The 18,348-nt window shown below is 31.1% G+C and overlaps 1 protein-coding gene across 1 annotated transcript in view; it reads left to right on the forward strand.

Annotated features, from left to right (window-relative positions):
- LOC132703223 (elongation of very long chain fatty acids protein 7-like) overlaps positions 1 to 18,348 on the forward strand; it is a 54,838-nt gene that overhangs the window by 22,666 nt on the left and 13,824 nt on the right. Inside the window, exons 2-3 of the mRNA XM_060672349.1 lie at positions 14,814 to 14,882; positions 18,101 to 18,291. Of these exons, the coding sequence (XP_060528332.1) occupies positions 14,822 to 14,882; positions 18,101 to 18,291 (252 nt within the window). The 5' untranslated portion in view covers positions 14,814 to 14,821. The remainder of the gene's footprint in view (positions 1 to 14,813; positions 14,883 to 18,100; positions 18,292 to 18,348) is intronic.

Here is an 18,348-nt window from a genome sequence, read left to right on the forward strand (position 1 = left end):
ATATTGAGCAGTTTAAGACTTTTTATTTTTTACAGGCTTTTTATGTGAAATTATTGTCACTTTTAATATTTGTTTAAAAAATAACTTTTTTATTTATAAATAACACATATTTTGTTGAAGCTTAATATCTGTAATTGTCGAGTTGGGTTACACTTTTCGTGTAGACAATAAATAATCGTTTAGCTAATAAAAATGACACATTAGCAGAAAATAGGGGTGTAGCCTATTACACACCCGATTTTTTTCGCTATATACCTATGATCTTGAGACATTAAATTAGCACAATTTTTTTCTGTAAGTATTTAAAAAAAAAGTTTTTTTTCTCATTTTTACTCGTTTTTAACACTTAATTTAATAATTAATTTTTATACTTAAGATTTCTTGCTGTTGATAATTAAAATAAAAAAATTGTTATTTACTAATTGTAATTTTTTAACATTTAAAAGAGGACTTTAAGAGAGACAAAAATATTCAAAGCACCACACAACTTTCCGAAATTAAATGTTGCTAAATGCAAAGTCCTGTCCTTTTTATCGAAATAATATACTATACTATACACTGAAAGGTGTAGCCTTGCAGAGGCGTGATACATTCAGGGATCTGGGTGTTGGATTTGATACAACTTTACTTTTATTGAGCACATATTAAGAATAACTTCAAGCGCATTCAAATTAGTGGTAAACTGAATATTCATTTATAATATGGTCGCCTATTTACGAAAATCTTACTTCTAGTTTGGAGGATGTGCAGCTTAAATGCTTAAAATATTTTCAGTTAAGTTAAGATATGTTCCTCCAAGCGGATTTGATCAACTTTTGTTACTCCAACTATTTGACAAGGTTAGACGGATTATATTCTACGCTATAATTCGCGCAGTGCTAACCTTTTTTTAAATTTTAGGGGTAGAGCCCATACGATGGTCAGACGACCAATTAACCCTTGTGTCTAAACTATAACCATATTGCTGACTTGTGTGACATTATCACAGTAATGATTGTTATTTTTGTTCGTGAACAACGCATTCGGTACGTTCAAAAGAAACGTATGAAAATTTAGGACTTCCTTTGAAGAAAATACACTAACAATAACATTAGTGGATGCTTTGTGGTGACCTTAAAGTGCTGTGCATGCTCCTAGGACAAAAGGGCGGTTATAAAAAATTTCCATACTATATTTGTGAGTAGAATAGTCTGGCAAGAGATAGACTTTGGTCTCATATGGACCTCTGGAACAAGCCTTACACCTGGTAGTTTAGTATGATGTGTTAAAAGTTAGTTTAGTTGACCCCAAAAAACATTGTTTCAAATATTTGTGCAGGAAATTTTACAGCCATATCTGATGCCAAAATAAAAAAAAGGTATTTTTGTTGGACCGCAGATGTAAACATTATGCAAAGACAAGGATTTTGAAGACACAATAACCAATGCCGAGAAAAGAAGTAATTAATGAGTTTCTTGGGAACTCTAAGGACGAAAACTACGAAAGTGTTATTCAAAATATGTTACAACACTTTCATCGTCTAAGTTGTAATATGGGTTTGAAAGTGCATTTCCTGTTTTCATACTTTTATTTTCCTGAAAGTCTTGGAACAGTTAGCGAAGAACACAGGACATTAAGGAAAGGGAACCGTGATACCGACAGATGGAGCATAATGATGATGGCGGACTGCTGCTGGATGTTAAAACGGGATATGCCCTTAAAAACACACAGCCGAATGTCTGGACAACGCACCTTTCTGGCAAAAAGACGAATATTTGACTCGAAAAAGTCTGAGTAAAGTTTTTTTTTCACTATTTTTAACTAAAATTCACTTTTTTACTGAATATAAAAATAAACTATTTTAGTAGTATCAGAATACTATCGTTTTTTTTCCTTACGTGATACAAATAAATGCTTAGAATTTTTGAAATCAGCCTACCAAAATTATATAAAATCAGTTTTCAACACAAAAACATCTGTCAAAAAGTTTAATTTTGTAGACCTGTGATATCATTAACGGGTTGACTCACCTTTTCGATTCACCCTGCATATTTGTTTGATTTAATTGTGCTATACAATTATTTAGTAATAGTTTATGTACATTTATGTCTGCTTGCCTTTTAAACTTATCTTGTTTTAATGGCGTATTAAGAACTATTCTTTTCTTGAACAATAAAGTGTACGTCATTATGTGAAGAGATGAAATATATAGTTCTTTTACCACCGACCTAGGCCTACTGTTTATTACACCAAAACTGGTACTACAATTACCCTATGAAATATCCACTGAAAACAGTCTCGCAGGGTCGAAGCTCTTACCTCCGTAATATATACGAATATATTGCAGTTTAGACTAAACTCTTAAGAACGATACGTATCACCTGATGTGAGAATACCCAGCAGCATCAATGCTTAATCAAATTTAAAACGGTCCATTGACGTTTCAGATAAAAATCTGAAGTGTCTATAAACATTCGTTACGGTCCATCTCATGCAAGACCTAGTTAATGCGGAATAAACATTTGTTGGGACGGATTTTACCACGGTCCTGCGAAGGTTTGCGGTTAACATACTGCTAAATACTTAAAATCTCAAAGCAATAAATGCACTATATTTTTGGTCGTATTATAACTGATAAATTTTTCCGCGTTCGGGTATCGAGATCCAGTGTCAGAGAGAGGGAGAGTTACTCGCCTATGAAACCGCTAATCTCGTTCGCGACGCCCGAGAATAATAATTATAACAACAATTAAACGCTCGTATCGATTCTTGCGGAATAACGATACCTTATTTTCCCATAGCCGCCGCGTGTTGTCACATTTTATCACGATCCGTAATCATAATAGCTAGAAAAAAAGAAGGTGATACATTTAAATTACGTACCGCCTTTAAAAAAACCTTGATCTTTTTTAAATAAACTTATTGTGCGAAAACGGAACGTGCGGATGGCGTGTGACGAAACTGATAAATAAAAAACTTGGAAAATGGCGCAACGCAGCCGCGCCGACATTCAAATTTCGGTAACACAACAATTAAATCAATTTAATTTTATATTAGCAATAGGTAAGAAAATAAAAGTTGCCTGTTGGCAAATCGCTTTACAAAATGTGTTTAGTAAGAAGTAATCAAATTAATGCTTAGCATGAATTTTCACTAACATTTTTACGGGCCGCGCTGCAACGTCCAATGCGTTTCACGAAGACGGTCCGTCTGCTTTTCGTTCGCGTAGAATTCCGCCTACTTTTCGCGTTTGATTTTATAAAATTTTGTTTCGTCTCGTGGCGTATGTATGTACTGCGCGGTAGTGAAGTTCGAAGTTAAGTGCCTTAAACGGAAAAGACGAAAGCACCCCAGGTAAACGTGGAATTAATGGTGAAATAATGAAATCAAAGAAAATTATAACGGATCTTCGCAAAAACACTGATTACTAGTGAATCTCATTCAAAATTTTTCGTTCTTTGTGTTTGAAATGATTATTAAGTTTCTAATATATACCAATTGAAATAGTATATCCCCCTGTTCTTGCCAGAACCAAATGGTTTTGCTTGGAGCAGACCAAATAGAGCAACATGAATTAGAAACAATAAGAATAATTACAAATTTAGATTGGGGGAAGGAAAAAAAAATTCTGACAAAAAATAACGCTAAGGGCAAATAATAAAGCCGACTAATACGCGAAGAGAAATCTCAGTGAAATATAAATGTTCCTACTAAAATTTTGAAAGCCTCGTAAATTAATATTAAGTAATTCAATACTACTGTTTACACTATTATTGTGTAATTTCATGCAACGTCTAAGGGGAGAGTTAGAAACATAATCAATCATTTTTAAAAGCCGGGCCACTGAGAGCAGGTCTGGAATATAGTTCACATAAAACTCAGAATCGATTAAGTTAGTTACCTTCTTAAATAAAAACACTGCCTTCTGAACTTCAGTGGTTGTAAGCGATGATAATGTAAATCCTTATTGTAAGAGTGAAGGTGTATTATTGAATTTTATTTTTTAAATCTCGATATTATTAATGCAAGCGAAAATAGATTAATTGCAGTTCTTATGTTGCTCGTATACACAAAGGTTTTTGATACTTTAAATCCTCGGTTTCTAATCAGGGTATAGATATGCTTTCCAATTATCTTAAAAAATGAATGCAAGATGTAAATTATAAACATCCTCCTCTTCTTTCCATTAACCTTTCCAAAGAATGTGGTCACACCATTCATATAGACTCATATTTGTTGGAGTGTTTCTCCAGTTGCCAACAGACCCCTACGATGTGTCCATTTGTATCTCTCTTGGTTGCTGCTTTGATCTCCTTGTTTAGTTGTTTAATTTTGTCCTGGTTCTCTTTCTTTGACGATACCTTTAATTGTCTCTGTTGGTCAGCGAACTGCAGGGTGTGATCACTAATCCAGTGTTCTTTCTTAATTTGGGATTTTTCTTTTGACTATTTCACCACGGCTTTATTTATACATTCTTTAGTACTCTACCAAGCCTTCTCTCTGGACTCTTTCATGTCGGGAGCCGTCTGGGGTGATGCTGCCACAGGGTGTTTGCAATTGTAAGGTTATTTCTAACAGCAAAGTCTCTCCCCTCTTTTTATAAACGTGAAACTTCTCAGTTTTGGAATTTGAAAATGGGAGTCCCACAAGATTCTGTATACCTAAAGTATTTTTTATTTATACCTTAAATTTTCTTACTCCTGGCACATTTTTGTCATAGCCTCTATAATTGTTGCATAATTGTAAACGCAAACAAAAAACGTAAATTTCTGACTCTGTCTCCTGTCGGAATTAGTCACAAAACTAAAGAAACTCCTTGGCGATGTAGGCAATATTTTATTTATATATATCATTATTTTAAAATAAGTTTTACAACTGATGTCCACAATCTTAATATTAGACACAAGTATACACTTATGGCCCCCAAGCATTCATCCAAATTTTACGAGCGTTCACTTCGATTTGCAGTAGCAAATTCCATTCATAGACCATACCCCATTCCTAAGCTGATCCTTATAGATAATAAAAAGACATTTTTTTAACACATTACTATAACATAAATGACTATCCTACTCTGTAATATATTCTAAATCGTAAATCATAATTTTTCTAATATTAGTAAAAAGTGAAATTAGTAAATTATGTTCGCATACTATTAATACATAACCAATATTTATTTGTTCGTTCCCATTGCCAATCAACGTGCCTTTATAGGAGATGTTTATTTTATATAAATATGTAAATTTCACATAATTAATTGTTATTCTCCTTTATAAAAAATATAATTTTCGTTAGTCTTGATTAGTTTGGTTAGTTGTTGTTAATTTTAATGTCTAGTTTATAAATCAACTCCTGGTATCATTTATCAACATTTAAGTAGAGTCGAGTCCAGAGCTTAGTACTCAGGAAATATGTTTTTAAGACCGCAAATTTACTATGTCTAAAGGCAAATTAATGACAGAAGAAATCTTCAGGTCATCAGAGTACCATGGGTTGTTTATACCAGAGGCACAAGATTAATTAAAGTAGACTCACCCTTGTAGACGCTATGTCAGTTGCTGTCAATATAAAAAATAAAGAATGAACTTACGCTTCAATGGAAATTTACTTTACTCTACTCAAAACGGTTTAAAAATTTATGTTTCTAAGTCCGCAGTTATGTTTTTTTGGATTCAACAAAGACTGTTCAAGCGAAAAATCAAGTTAGGGCAATAATTTCGATATTAGAGTAAAAATATTTTTTGTATATCTTTAAAAAGACAATTAAGTGAGTCTTTCAGTGTCTGACACTGTAATTGTACAGGCGTTGTATATGGTCCTTCTCTTGACCTTTATTCTAAGAAAAGATTGTAAATAATTAAAAATTCGCGTATTTTTGTTAGTCTCATTTCATTTGGTTACTGCTGGGTTAATCATCTTTATCTATCATACACTTTATATCATGCACTATTACACTTTTAGAGGTGTAATAGTTAGAATGTATGTATATTTTGTATTTTGTTGCTAATAATTCTTATAAATTTTGGTACTTTATTCAATTTATATATATTTTTAAATGCTGTTTTGTAATTTAGGAGTTTAAATAAAGACGATTTTATTATTATTTATTTAAATACAACAACAACAACGGAACTTTCACGACATATTTCATATATTATATCTAACACCTTATTTGTAAAAAATATTATCGCAGCACTTTAAGAAAGTGTGACCTTGTATAAGATTGGGCATTTAAAAAAATTGTAGAATTCGAAATGTTAGCATTTTATTATTTTTCCATTGTAAAAATGCTAAACGGATGTGACGGCGAAACATGAGAGAAGAGAACAATCTAGCACTACAGAAAAAGCACCTACTATCTACTGTTGTTTTGAGTTTATATTTAGTTTTTATAAATTTGTATTTTATTAACACGAAAGTTTTTTCAATTTGTTTAATTTGGTGGGTAGCGAATATGTTACATATAAAGCTTCACAATTTTTCATAGAGTCTAAACATATATACATACATAAAACATCTGTCTGGTTCGAGTACATGTGGTAATATTTCAACATCCCAAATACTTGTATTGCCCGCTGCAGTGACAATACAAATTGTATATATTATTTGATAATAACTTTTTTCACTAAACTGGCGAAAATTTTGTTGTATTAATTTTTCTTTAAGAACTTAAATTCTTTTTGGAAAGTAGGGCAACAGGAAATTTACGCTTTATTCTGCCTAGGTAGATATTCGACATGCAGAACATAAATTTAAAGGAAACACGCAATTATAGGAAATGAACCAGCATGAAATTCTTATTTCTTCGTGATCTCAAAATTAATGTGCGATTTAAGTAAAAGTTGACTAGAAATACACATTTGCAACAATGATTTACCAGACGCCCGTAGTTACGATGACAATGATTATTATTGATGAAAATGAATGTCAATAAAATAAAAGAAAATGTAATATATTGGGAGACGAATGAATTAAATTATTAAATTATACCTATTCTGAGTACTGACTAAAAGTCGTTAATGAAATTAAAAAATTAAAAAAAAAATAGTGCCAAGTCTCCTGTTAATTAAATTTTGACGGCAACAAGTATTTTCTACGTTTCCAATCTGCAACGTGTAGAATAGTAGTTTCCATTCATTTTAAGGCAGTTTAATTAATTAGCCATCTCCTGGTACTGCTGGTCTCATAAAAAAATTATATGTCTAACTAACCAAAACTTCCTTATGTCTTAAAGTTTAAGTCTCTTTAAGTTTTGAGCAGTTTATTATAGGCCACCATGTGGTTGTTATGCAAACTTATTAATTTTCATATTTCTAATACTGTCACTATGAAATAAAAAATTGTCAGCGTTGTCACAAATACGCCAGAAAATAAAAGGAAGCCTAAAATGGCTCCACATATGAGCAAAGAGTTAAAAGCAAGAATTTTTAAGTAAAAGATGGTTGATTTTTATTTGTAGTAGCTCAACATTTGAATGTAAGCAGAACAACCGTTTTTTCCATTAATAGAAGGTGTAGACAACAAGAAACCTTTAAAAGGAATCGGGTATCTGGAAGACAAGCAGTTAGTTCAGCGCTCCTTCGAGGATATCCCTTTCCAAAGCGGGAAAAACTAGAATTCTTTCTGAATTTCCAGACAGTAAAATCACACTTTGTCGAAGAGTTAAGGCATCTCAAATATTGGACCATATTTCCCAACAAGACAACTGCACACTGCAAACATCGTTACACAATGAGTCTAAATTGCCAACATTGAAACCTTTCCATAGCCAAATAACAGTCCTGACATCAATCCAATTGAAAATATATTGAGGAAAATGGTGAAACGGCTGTTTCGAAGAAATTTTATGTCTCAAACCAGCGAGGAGCTATGGCAAGGAGTTCAGTATGGGAACAATTTTTGTTTGATGAAAACTTTATAAGTACTTTCATAACCATGAGCCGAAGACTTCAAGCTTTGATTGACGCGAATTGAGAATGCACGAAATATTCAATTCCTTCCAAGTTTTTCTGTTTATCATAAAATAACCTACATCAAAATTCATCAAAAATTATGTGCGTGCTGTAATTTGATTAGTGAGTTTTGGACCACGCTGTATAAGGGTGAAGTAAACCGTAATTAAAATAAATAGGCTCAGTTTAGAGAAACCTCGAGCTGACACTATGTTGTAGGGATTAAAGAACTTGTGAGGGATAAATACAGTTATAAAATAATTATTAGTTTAACGACATGTGTTATAACATCGTTTGCACCCATGAAAAGCGTTTGCAAGAAATTCGCAATAGTAGAAATGGTCAAACAGGTACTATCGTAAGTATCCAGCGTGACCTCCATCAACATTTAAATGATTTTGCAAGCAACATTTTAACCATCTGTATGAAGTAGATTCGCACCACCTGGCCGTTTAAGCAATTCACGGAACAAATTTATTTATTTATAAAATTTTAATTGAAATTGATACAGTTTTGTTTTTTTCAAAATTCGTGTTTCTATTTTTGTTTGAAGTATAATAGAATGACCAATGAGCCTATTGTTGTCAAGACACAGGGTGTTTGCGGAAATCGACCCAACCTTTAACCAGATTTTCTGATATACTTATGGACCTAACCTACGGGTCGAAATTTGTATTTAAAAAACAATCCAAAAAAAAAAATGATCAAACGTAGTACCTTTCTGAAAATTTGGCCGAAGGGTCGGGGCGATCTATCCGTCTAACATATATTTCTAGCGGACTTCGAGAAACTAATTATTTTGCCTATTTTTTTATTTCTTTTGTTGATAACAAAACAGTAGTTAATATTCTATTTATTCGTAAGGGCACACTCTTCCAGGTTTTTCTATTTGTGTCTGAAAGAGCAAATAAATAAAATTACATTTGGCCCGTTCTTCGGAACACGTTATTATTATTATTATTATTATTATTATTATTATTATTATTATTATTATTATTATTATTTGTTATGCATTTGCAACAAAGGGCGATCTTGTGTAATCTAACATTTAATAAAATACTACAAATGTCCTTTTGTAATTTAGGACCGGCATACCCAGTATCATTTTATATTTGTGGTTTCTGATGGGGCACTAGCGTTAAACATAGTTGATAAACTTTCCGGTTTTTCTATGTGATGATGAGGGGTAAAATAAATTTCTTCTCTATATTGTGGGGTTTTTAATGAAAGACTTTCTTGCGATAAAAATCTCTATAATGCAAGTGCACGGCTATTGAGAAAAATAGGTTTACCATTTTCCCGAAAGGGTAAAGTAAAGAGAGCGCTCGTTCACACAAACACAAATTAACCAAAACATTTCTTTTTTTCCTGCACACAATTGCTTACGCAGGCGTGGTGGACTGTTAACCCTCTATAGGATAGTAATTTCACTGTATATATGTATATATCTGAAACGAAAATAATACAAAATGGATACGCTAATCGACTAGTAGGGTAATAAAGTAAATAACACCAAAATAAAAAAGTTTCTAATTGAAATTCAAAAAAAAAAGAAAAAACCAAACAATATAAGGACCAAAAAATTTCCAAGAAAAATTAGAATGTAACTTTTATTGGAAAAACATTTGCTTGAGTAAAAATAGTTCTACAGACTGCAGCGAAAGAAGGATTTTTTTATATAAATGATATATTTTCTGATTCAATTAATTTTTTTAGTGTGCATTAAATCTCCCCAACTCCGCAGTCCATGTGTGGATAAATACATAACAAATTTCATTGATTGTTGCTAAAGATCAGCTATTTTCATAATCAATAGAAAATTTCAATTGGGAAAACCACAATTCATTGTTTAACAATCTTTGCGTTATTAGTATTTTAATGACTTTATATAAAATATTTTAAAAATTTTATGTAACCAAATATTTCACCGGTAATTTAATTATACCAAAAACTCATTGCGGTTTTCAAAAGAATTTGGAGACATCTGTTGCCCTTATGGATGAGACTGACGACATTTTTTGTGCTTTTGATAAGATTTCTATTCTTATTCTATTATTATTCATTTGATGCGGTAAATAATTCACTCCTAGTAAAAAAAAAAATAAAGTAAAATGTTATAGCTCTGATAATCCTTCTTATAAGTTGCTATTTAGACGCCAGGTTTCAGTCTATACAGTGTAATAATAATTTATCTGAAGTAGATATTAGATCTGAAATTGCACAAGGTTTCATTTTTTTTTATACTTTTTTATACTTCGGATATTCTTAAGTCACTGCGATACTGTAAAATCAAGGCAGTCGCTGATGAAACTCAAGTTTATTTTTCTTTTGATAAGGAAGATTTCTTAAAGACTATTAAATTTATTAATGAGTACTTACAAATCCTAAGTAATTATTCTAAAAAACACTACTTGAAACTTAATCCTGAGAAAACCCATTTTATAATTTTTGGGAGCAAGAATAAAGTGGATTTTCTGATGAGACAAAAAACTTGGGAAAAGTAATCAATAATAATCAAGGATTTATACATGACTTAAGAAAGTGTGCTGGTGTATTTCATCTATACACTGACTTGCAATGGCATAGCATAAATTTTAGACGTGTATAACATTCTTTTTAATATAAAATTATTAAAAAGGAAATACTCCGCCGATTCACTCGGAGAAAGATTGGTTTTTCGTCATAATGTCCAAATGAGGCATAGAAATAAATTGTGTAGGCCCCTGTTAGTGCTCTACACTCAGAAGGGAGTGTAGAGCAGAGTCAGTCTAAGCAGCTCCCGGGTCCGAGGGAGGGCGGGCCTTTCCATTATAAGCCTCGCCTGTACCTTTGTATTGCATATATTATATTGTTTAATTTCAGGAAACAGAAATATCTACCCACAAGCAATTTTTTGAATATTTCGATTTGGTTAATGGTTATTTGATACACAAATCGCTTACTTTTGTATGATTTAAAAAAAAAAACAACATTTATTATTGTTATTTCATATATATAATACCTGAACATATTTGATTAACCTTGAAATCCGGCGGTGTTGCCAATATCCTGAGGCGGGACATACCGCTGGATGTAAGGAGGTAACTTCTACCTACATATATCAAGTTTGTATATATGTATAAAACAGGTCCACCTTCTTGTGGAAAGTTCATGTATAAATGTGTTGTATAAATCAAGATGTATATAGTCATTTCTGCCTCTTAAAAAATTTTTGTAGGACAGTAGAACGCACCTTAGTTAACTCAAACACGATAAAATACAGGCAAAACGCTTTCGCCGGTGTGTATAAGCCCTTAATGCATATAGAGGAATATTACGAAAGTTTTTGCTTGTCCACTACATTTCAAACACTCTGTTATAATATAATATTTTAAAAGTACAAATAAATCCAAAGAAATTTTGTTTTTAAGTTTTTTTTTATACTTTTATCAGATTCTGAGAAAAGGCATCATCTCATAATAAATGAACCAGCCAACACATAACAATGCTACAAAATATAATTGAACTTTACAAATGAACCATTTCCGGCCAAAATTATTTTGGTGCCTAACAAATAGTCGAATTTTTACTATTAAACTAACTGAATAATAATAATTCATTTGTCTTGCTTTACTTAACAAACGAAAACACTTAGTAAATATTATATTATTATGAAAAAATATATTTTGGTGTCCAACATTTGTCGATTTTTTATAATACAAAAAAGTTTATCGCACAATATATAGAAATTCACACCAGAGTATTTCCAAAAGCAAACTTTATTATTCATTAGTATCAGTAAAAAAAATGCTTTATCAACATTGTATTATGAGAACGTTATACTTGTGCCACCTGGTGAAAATTGTTCCTTTACCAAAATTTCGGTCATGCTATAACTACATTAAAAATTTTAACACCAATTTTACATATATTTTTGTTTTTTAAAAATTCGTCTTCTCTTTCTCTTAATCTAAAAAGGCGTCTAGGATAGCTAGGGGATTCCGTTTGTTAGGCGCAGTTTTTAATAATTTTTGGATGACACCCAAATTTTATTATTTAACAGCATTTCATCTTGAAATTTTTATATTTTATAAAAAATAGATGCGAATGCCAATGTACCTAATTCGTAGCTGTAAATTCGTGGCTAGCTTCAAAAATTATTGTCTTGTACTTTAGAAAATTTTTGCGTATATTCCGTAGCTCGCGCGTGTAATCTAAACTATAATCATGGAGATTACAATCTATTAGTATAATAAACGGTATGGATGGAAAAACATCTTCGGTGAATCACAAATTTTCCGCATTGTCCGCGTTCCAGCCGGCAGTCGTAAATTAAAGCAGTTAATTTGTTTTTGGCGGGAAAGGTTGCATCTAATAGCTAACTTGCATTTGTAAATCGTGATTTATATTCCAGAGGGAGCTTAGCCTTGTATAACGTAAGCATCGTTGAATTTTTCTCCTGAGAGTTGTTTTCATTAGGCTACAAATCATTTTGCTCCAATGAGGATTTTATTTGTGGTAACTGTAGGTGCGTTGCGGTCATCATAAAATGTTACACATTATTGTTCTATTTTATTTTGCAAATTTACAGGTCTATTGGAATTAAGGATTTAGTAGTTGTTTTCGATTTCTTTTTATCTTCATAGTTGTTTAATTGTAAGCGAAATGATTAGAGTGCATGAAATATATGTATTTATATCAACACTCATTCGTTAGAATACCAAAATTTAGTAATATGATTTCATTTTGAAACTGAATTGAACGCTGGTTCTTTTTGGTGGTTCGTAATTGTTGCGCCAGAATGCAATCCTAGATTAAACTGGTGAAAATAATGGTATTGAGCCAAATATGTCTAATAAATAAAATAAAATGAATAATTAAAATAAAAAATAGAGGAGTTTCTTTTAAATGATCTTTAAAATTTCAAATGATTGTAGCTCAGTTACAATAGCGTTCCTGGTATTTATTCATTTGACATTTTAAATTTGAAATCACCCTGGGGACACCCTGTATAGCGATAAAACACTGATGCGAGATAATTGCATGATAATATTTCATTCCAAATCAAACTTGTGACTCAAAAAGGGTTCATTAAGAATGGATTACAAATCAGCACATCCACTTCAAGTGGTTAATATGCCCAGGTCTAATAAATATGCAAATAATGAAAATATGTATTAGTAAAATATCGCGTATTGAAAAACGGGGTTGCTCATTGTTTCACACCGTAATGCTCAAATCATGTTTTGAATAAAAGTTATTTATTATTTATTATTATTGTTACCCAAGAATCGCTCAAAAAACTGTTACTGTAATATATTAATGATTTTACAAAAGTAGTCAGGATTTCGTAAAACTGGACATCTCTACGTACCTTAATACAGAGTGGCACAATAAAATGCCAATCCTTATGAATGTGATCCCTTGGATGATTTTAAGGGAAACATGTTATATCAATGTAGGTCCACAATGGCTGTGTTTTTCATACACTCTGCTTTAGATATTTCACAATGAGTAAAAGATATTTTGAATTAATGTTTTTATAAAAAAAAGGTAGGTAATTTTTTTTAAAAAAATAAATTACATTTTTAAAATCGCGATTTATTTACTAAATTACTATGAACGATATAAAATCAAACTTGAAAACACCAAACAGAAATACTTGTATATAAAAATACATTTCATTGTACACGATTGTGAAAAAATTTAAGAAGGTATAATGGTAAGTGAAAAAAAACTAAATCAACTAAAAAGGACTCTCTAGTAAGTTAGGAAAAAGGTGATAAGATTTTTTTTTGGTAGATATAAATTAATATTCAAAATTAACGTTCCACTATAATTTTTTATAATTAGTTTTTTCTTTAGCGTTAGTATAATTAAAGATAATTAACCAATATTGCACCAGAAAACATTTAAGTTCGAAGAATTAAAAAAAAATTGGCGTACAAATATTTAAAAATTACAGAAATCTACTTAATTTTACAAATCAGGAGAAAAAAAACACTTTACATTCGCTCGCACTCTTGCATGCTAGTTCTAATTAAGTCAAGTACATGACGCCGAACTTAGCTTTTTAGAACACCCCAAATTCCAATAAATCCGCATTTAGGTCTGGACTGCGTGGTGGTCCCTAAACGATCTCGATGTTGATTTCATTTTAGCAGTCCAGGTCTTTGATATAAATGGTGCAAACGTATTACGTCTGTAAACAGAACTCTTTTCCAATCATGCACAATCTAGTGTGTATGATCTCTAGATAACCTTAATCTGCGTGATTTGTGATCTGAAGTAAATAGGGGTGCAGTAGCACTCCTTCTGCTAGGCAACTATTACTAGTTATTCTTTTAAACGCCTCCTGACGATCGAGGCATAAATCCTAATATTTGTAGCAGTTTCGAGTTGATTACTTAGCTCTCTACAAGTATATTTTCCATTTCGTGATACCTTGCAGCACTTTTTCTACCCGACCACTTTTTGTACGATGTTCCGATTTCCCTAATTCCTCTAACCATTGAACAATGACACCTAGTAGTATAACCCCATAAAAAAGAACCACCAATCAAACAGCAGTAATTTCAAATAATGCACTTATCAAACTGCAAAAATATACGTAAACGGTATACTTAACCTAATTAACATAATTAAATGACCTAAAGTTATAAAAACAGTACAAAACTAACAAAAATAACTACTTGATATACGCCCACGAAGATTTCTAACAGTAATTGGTAATATTTAGATGATAACTTTTTAAATAATAACATATAACTCAGAAAAAGTAAAAGTTAAAAATTAATATTTCTTGACCAAGCAGATTGGTTCTAAAAAAGCGTATTGGATCTTAGTTTTTGATTTCAACTGATACTCCTACTTACACAATGTAATTATTTTGTTTTGTTTCAGGTTATAAAATGGCTCAAGTATTCCATTTCGTTTACGAAGGGTATAAAGACTTAATGGACAATAAAAGTGGTAAGTTTCTGTGTTTTTTTCCAAGAATGATATTTGAATGTTTATATTAAAACCTTTTTCATAAATTAATTCAAAAACGTCTCTCACTTTTGACCGAGCTTAATTAAACTCTAAAAATAGTGCGAAGTTGCGAACGAGCGTCTGCGAAAGTCTGCGTGTGCGTTATTTTTCGCCTTTGACATCACAAACATTTCCATTATGACAACTTGGTTTGTTAGCGAAAAACGTGTAAAAGCAAAATTTTAGTGGAAAACAAGCTGTTGTTTTTTTGATCAATTTATTTTCATTGTGGCAATATTTTTCATTTTTTATTGACGTTTTTTTTAGAAAAAAATGAAAATTTTATTTGACTCGAATATTATTAATTTTAAACAAAAAATATCGCATCGATTAGTCTTCAATTTTTTCTATCAATAAGTCTCATAGAACATATTCAATTCAGTTTTTATGCAGTTTAAAAATGCAATTCAAAGCAATCAAATAAATTTGCAAAGTCATATCATTATTTCGGAAAGATGGGGGAGTCATGTAAAATTCTTGGTGATATTGTGGGTGAATCACTAGGTTAAACTTTCGGCTTGTTTTTGCCATTTGTTTTTGCAAATAAATTGCCTTGCTATGGAAATACGGTCAATTCTTTATTTTAAAATTAGAATTAGAGTCACAGATACTGCATCAAGTAATAACTTACAAAGAGTATGATGAATACTAGAAGTGTGCAAAAAGGAATTTTAAAGTTTGAAAAAAAAGATTTTCTTTGAAATTTATAACAGGTTAGCGTTTAGTGTAACTGTTTGAAAGGTACTACAAATGTAATGAATTTATTCATTTGCACTCATTAAACTAGAAAACTCTTTTTTGTTTACATTTTTTTAATGCTTTTGCCTAAAAGCTTCATTATTAAAACGATCATATTTCCATAGTAACTCCGCGTATCAAAAAAAAACTGCCAATCTTTTCTAAATTCTTCATGAAAAATGAAAAATGTTGGCTGCGTTGTGAGTCTTTGCTATCTACAAATCGATCAGCGTCAAAGAAGTTGTTATCTACCGATCAGTTTATTTTGCTTGTCTTTGTAACTGATTTAAAACTTCTCAATTGGCAATAAAGTAAAATATTATTAAAAAAAAATAATTTGCCATACATTTGTAAATAGCTAGGCATTTAAAAACTGTTATGATGAAATCGCATTTGAATAAACCTTTGAAGGAATTGCGGCAATCATAAATTAAGCTACGTAACCATCTCATATTTAAAAACTGGGCAACAACACAATATAGCAAATAAATCTTAATCAAAATTGCTTAATATTATTGGAAATGTCAGCATAGCCATCGATCCTTGCGGTTTTACCTACTATTTTTCATTCGGTATAATGATATTGGACAATTATATTTTAATTTTGTGCGTTTAGCACCTTCAATAGTTTGTGTTATTGCCAAATTACCCAGGAGCTTTTAATAGCTTCGTGAGTGGACAATTGCTTAATTTATGGCTGAACGCAGCATTATAAATATTATGAATACCCAAATTCTCTGAGTGCGTTTCTTTTTTGCGAAACAAATTGTCTTTAATTTTTCTTTGATCTTCTAAAGAGATGTGCTGGGACAAAAAGTAATGTGGAATTTGTAGAATACTGGAGGTTTTAAATTTTTAATTTAATTTTTTTAAAATTTGGATCTGAACAAGTTATCCCTCCCTCTCCAGACATGTTTCTTCCCCTCTTTACCAAAACTATTTCCGTTCACTCTAACGAATAGGAATACCAGAAATGCGACTTAAACGACCATAGACTTTTTTCAACACCAAAAAATGCATTACTGTTATACAAAACCTTCCTGCTGATCTCTGTACATAGTTTATGCCATTCGTTTTTGTTTCTTTGTTGATTAAGTTGAGACTGATTAGTGTGAATGTTTACATAATCTTCTTATGTGAATTGTTATGTAATTTTCTGGTCACCGTTTGAGTTCGGCTGTACTGTTCATCAAATAAATAAATGAAAGTAATTGATCACTTTATATGATCAATCAAAAAAATTTAATTAAATTCTTTATACCCATTTTAACTCCAATTTTTCTTTTAATCTTGTTTTGAAACATATCTACAGGCGATTGATTATATGCATACGAATTGGGCAAAATTTTACAAAAACGCACATTTTATTGGCAGATATTTACATATTTATTCATTTCACGTTGACGTAGCTTCGACTCATTTGAAGACTGTAATTTGTAAGTTTATATTGTGTAATGTAGAAGTAGTACGTAATAGTAGAAGATTTTCCGGCTTATTTTTTGGGTACAGAATGATTCGTGAAAGACTTTCTGCCATGAATTGTTAGTTTCTGCTTTAGATGTCTCCAAAAATTCAAATCTAGCAACGTTTTTTTACATAAATATTTAATATAATATAATATCATATACAGAGTAGGCTATAATATGCTAATGACGATTTGCCACTGCTTATAGTAGGAATTGATTTGCGCTGTTAAACTTCTAAACTCGGGTAAAACGGGGTACTCCTAAACATCATATCAAATTTGACACATTTCATGAATAACATTTCACATTCGCGTGTGTCCTAAAATATTTGGTCGGCCTCCTAAACTCTCTTTGCCAATTTGAATGAAACTAGACATAATTTTTAGAGTTAAGGCTGATCACATATTAATAGAAGTTGTTTATAAAATTCGTTAGTATGTTTTTTGATAAATTCATTTCTTAATTATTATTACTGGATATTTTTTCAAAACATCCATACAATAGTGGCATAACAAGTTTTGGCCTTGAAAATACTGTGTAATAATAAACTAGCCTTTTATTTTCTTTGCATATACATATTCATATTTTCCAAACTTCAAAAATCAGGTTTCGTAATTACGACAAAAATAGTTACGTAGGAAGACATTTTTTTCTAAAATTTCCCGATGATGAATTTTCCGTAGCAAATCCTAGGAAATACTATTCGTAGACCAAATGGTAAACATCAAAAATGATATTTCAAGATATCACGTTGTACATTGCAAAACATTAAGGAACTCTAATTAATCATTAGAAATCAATTGCGACACTTCAATTAAAATTAAATTAACTTTACCTCAAGAGGGAAAATATTTGCTTTATACGGTTGCTTTTAATTTGTAGTTACTGTGGTGGTGATTATGGTAAAAATTTATTTTAAAATAAATTACTTACGAATGTATAATTTGGTTTCAGATCAGCGAGTAAAAGATTGGTTTCTGATGAGCTCACCGTTTCCCACACTGTTCATGTGCCTGACCTACGTTTATATAGTCAAAGTATTGGGTCCCAAGCTCATGGAAAATCGGAAGCCAATGGAGTTGAAGAACGTCTTGATTGCATACAACTTAGTACAAGTAATATTCAGCGTATGGTTATTCTATGAGGTAAGTTTGCCTTAAATTACAACTTTATTAACAAAAAGTATTTCATTTCAGTTCGTC

This window comes from Cylas formicarius, unplaced genomic scaffold (assembly GCF_029955315.1).
Source record: "Cylas formicarius isolate icCylForm1 unplaced genomic scaffold, icCylForm1.1 PGA_scaffold_6__28_contigs__length_40554024, whole genome shotgun sequence".
Lineage (NCBI taxonomy): Eukaryota > Metazoa > Arthropoda > Insecta > Coleoptera > Brentidae > Cylas > Cylas formicarius.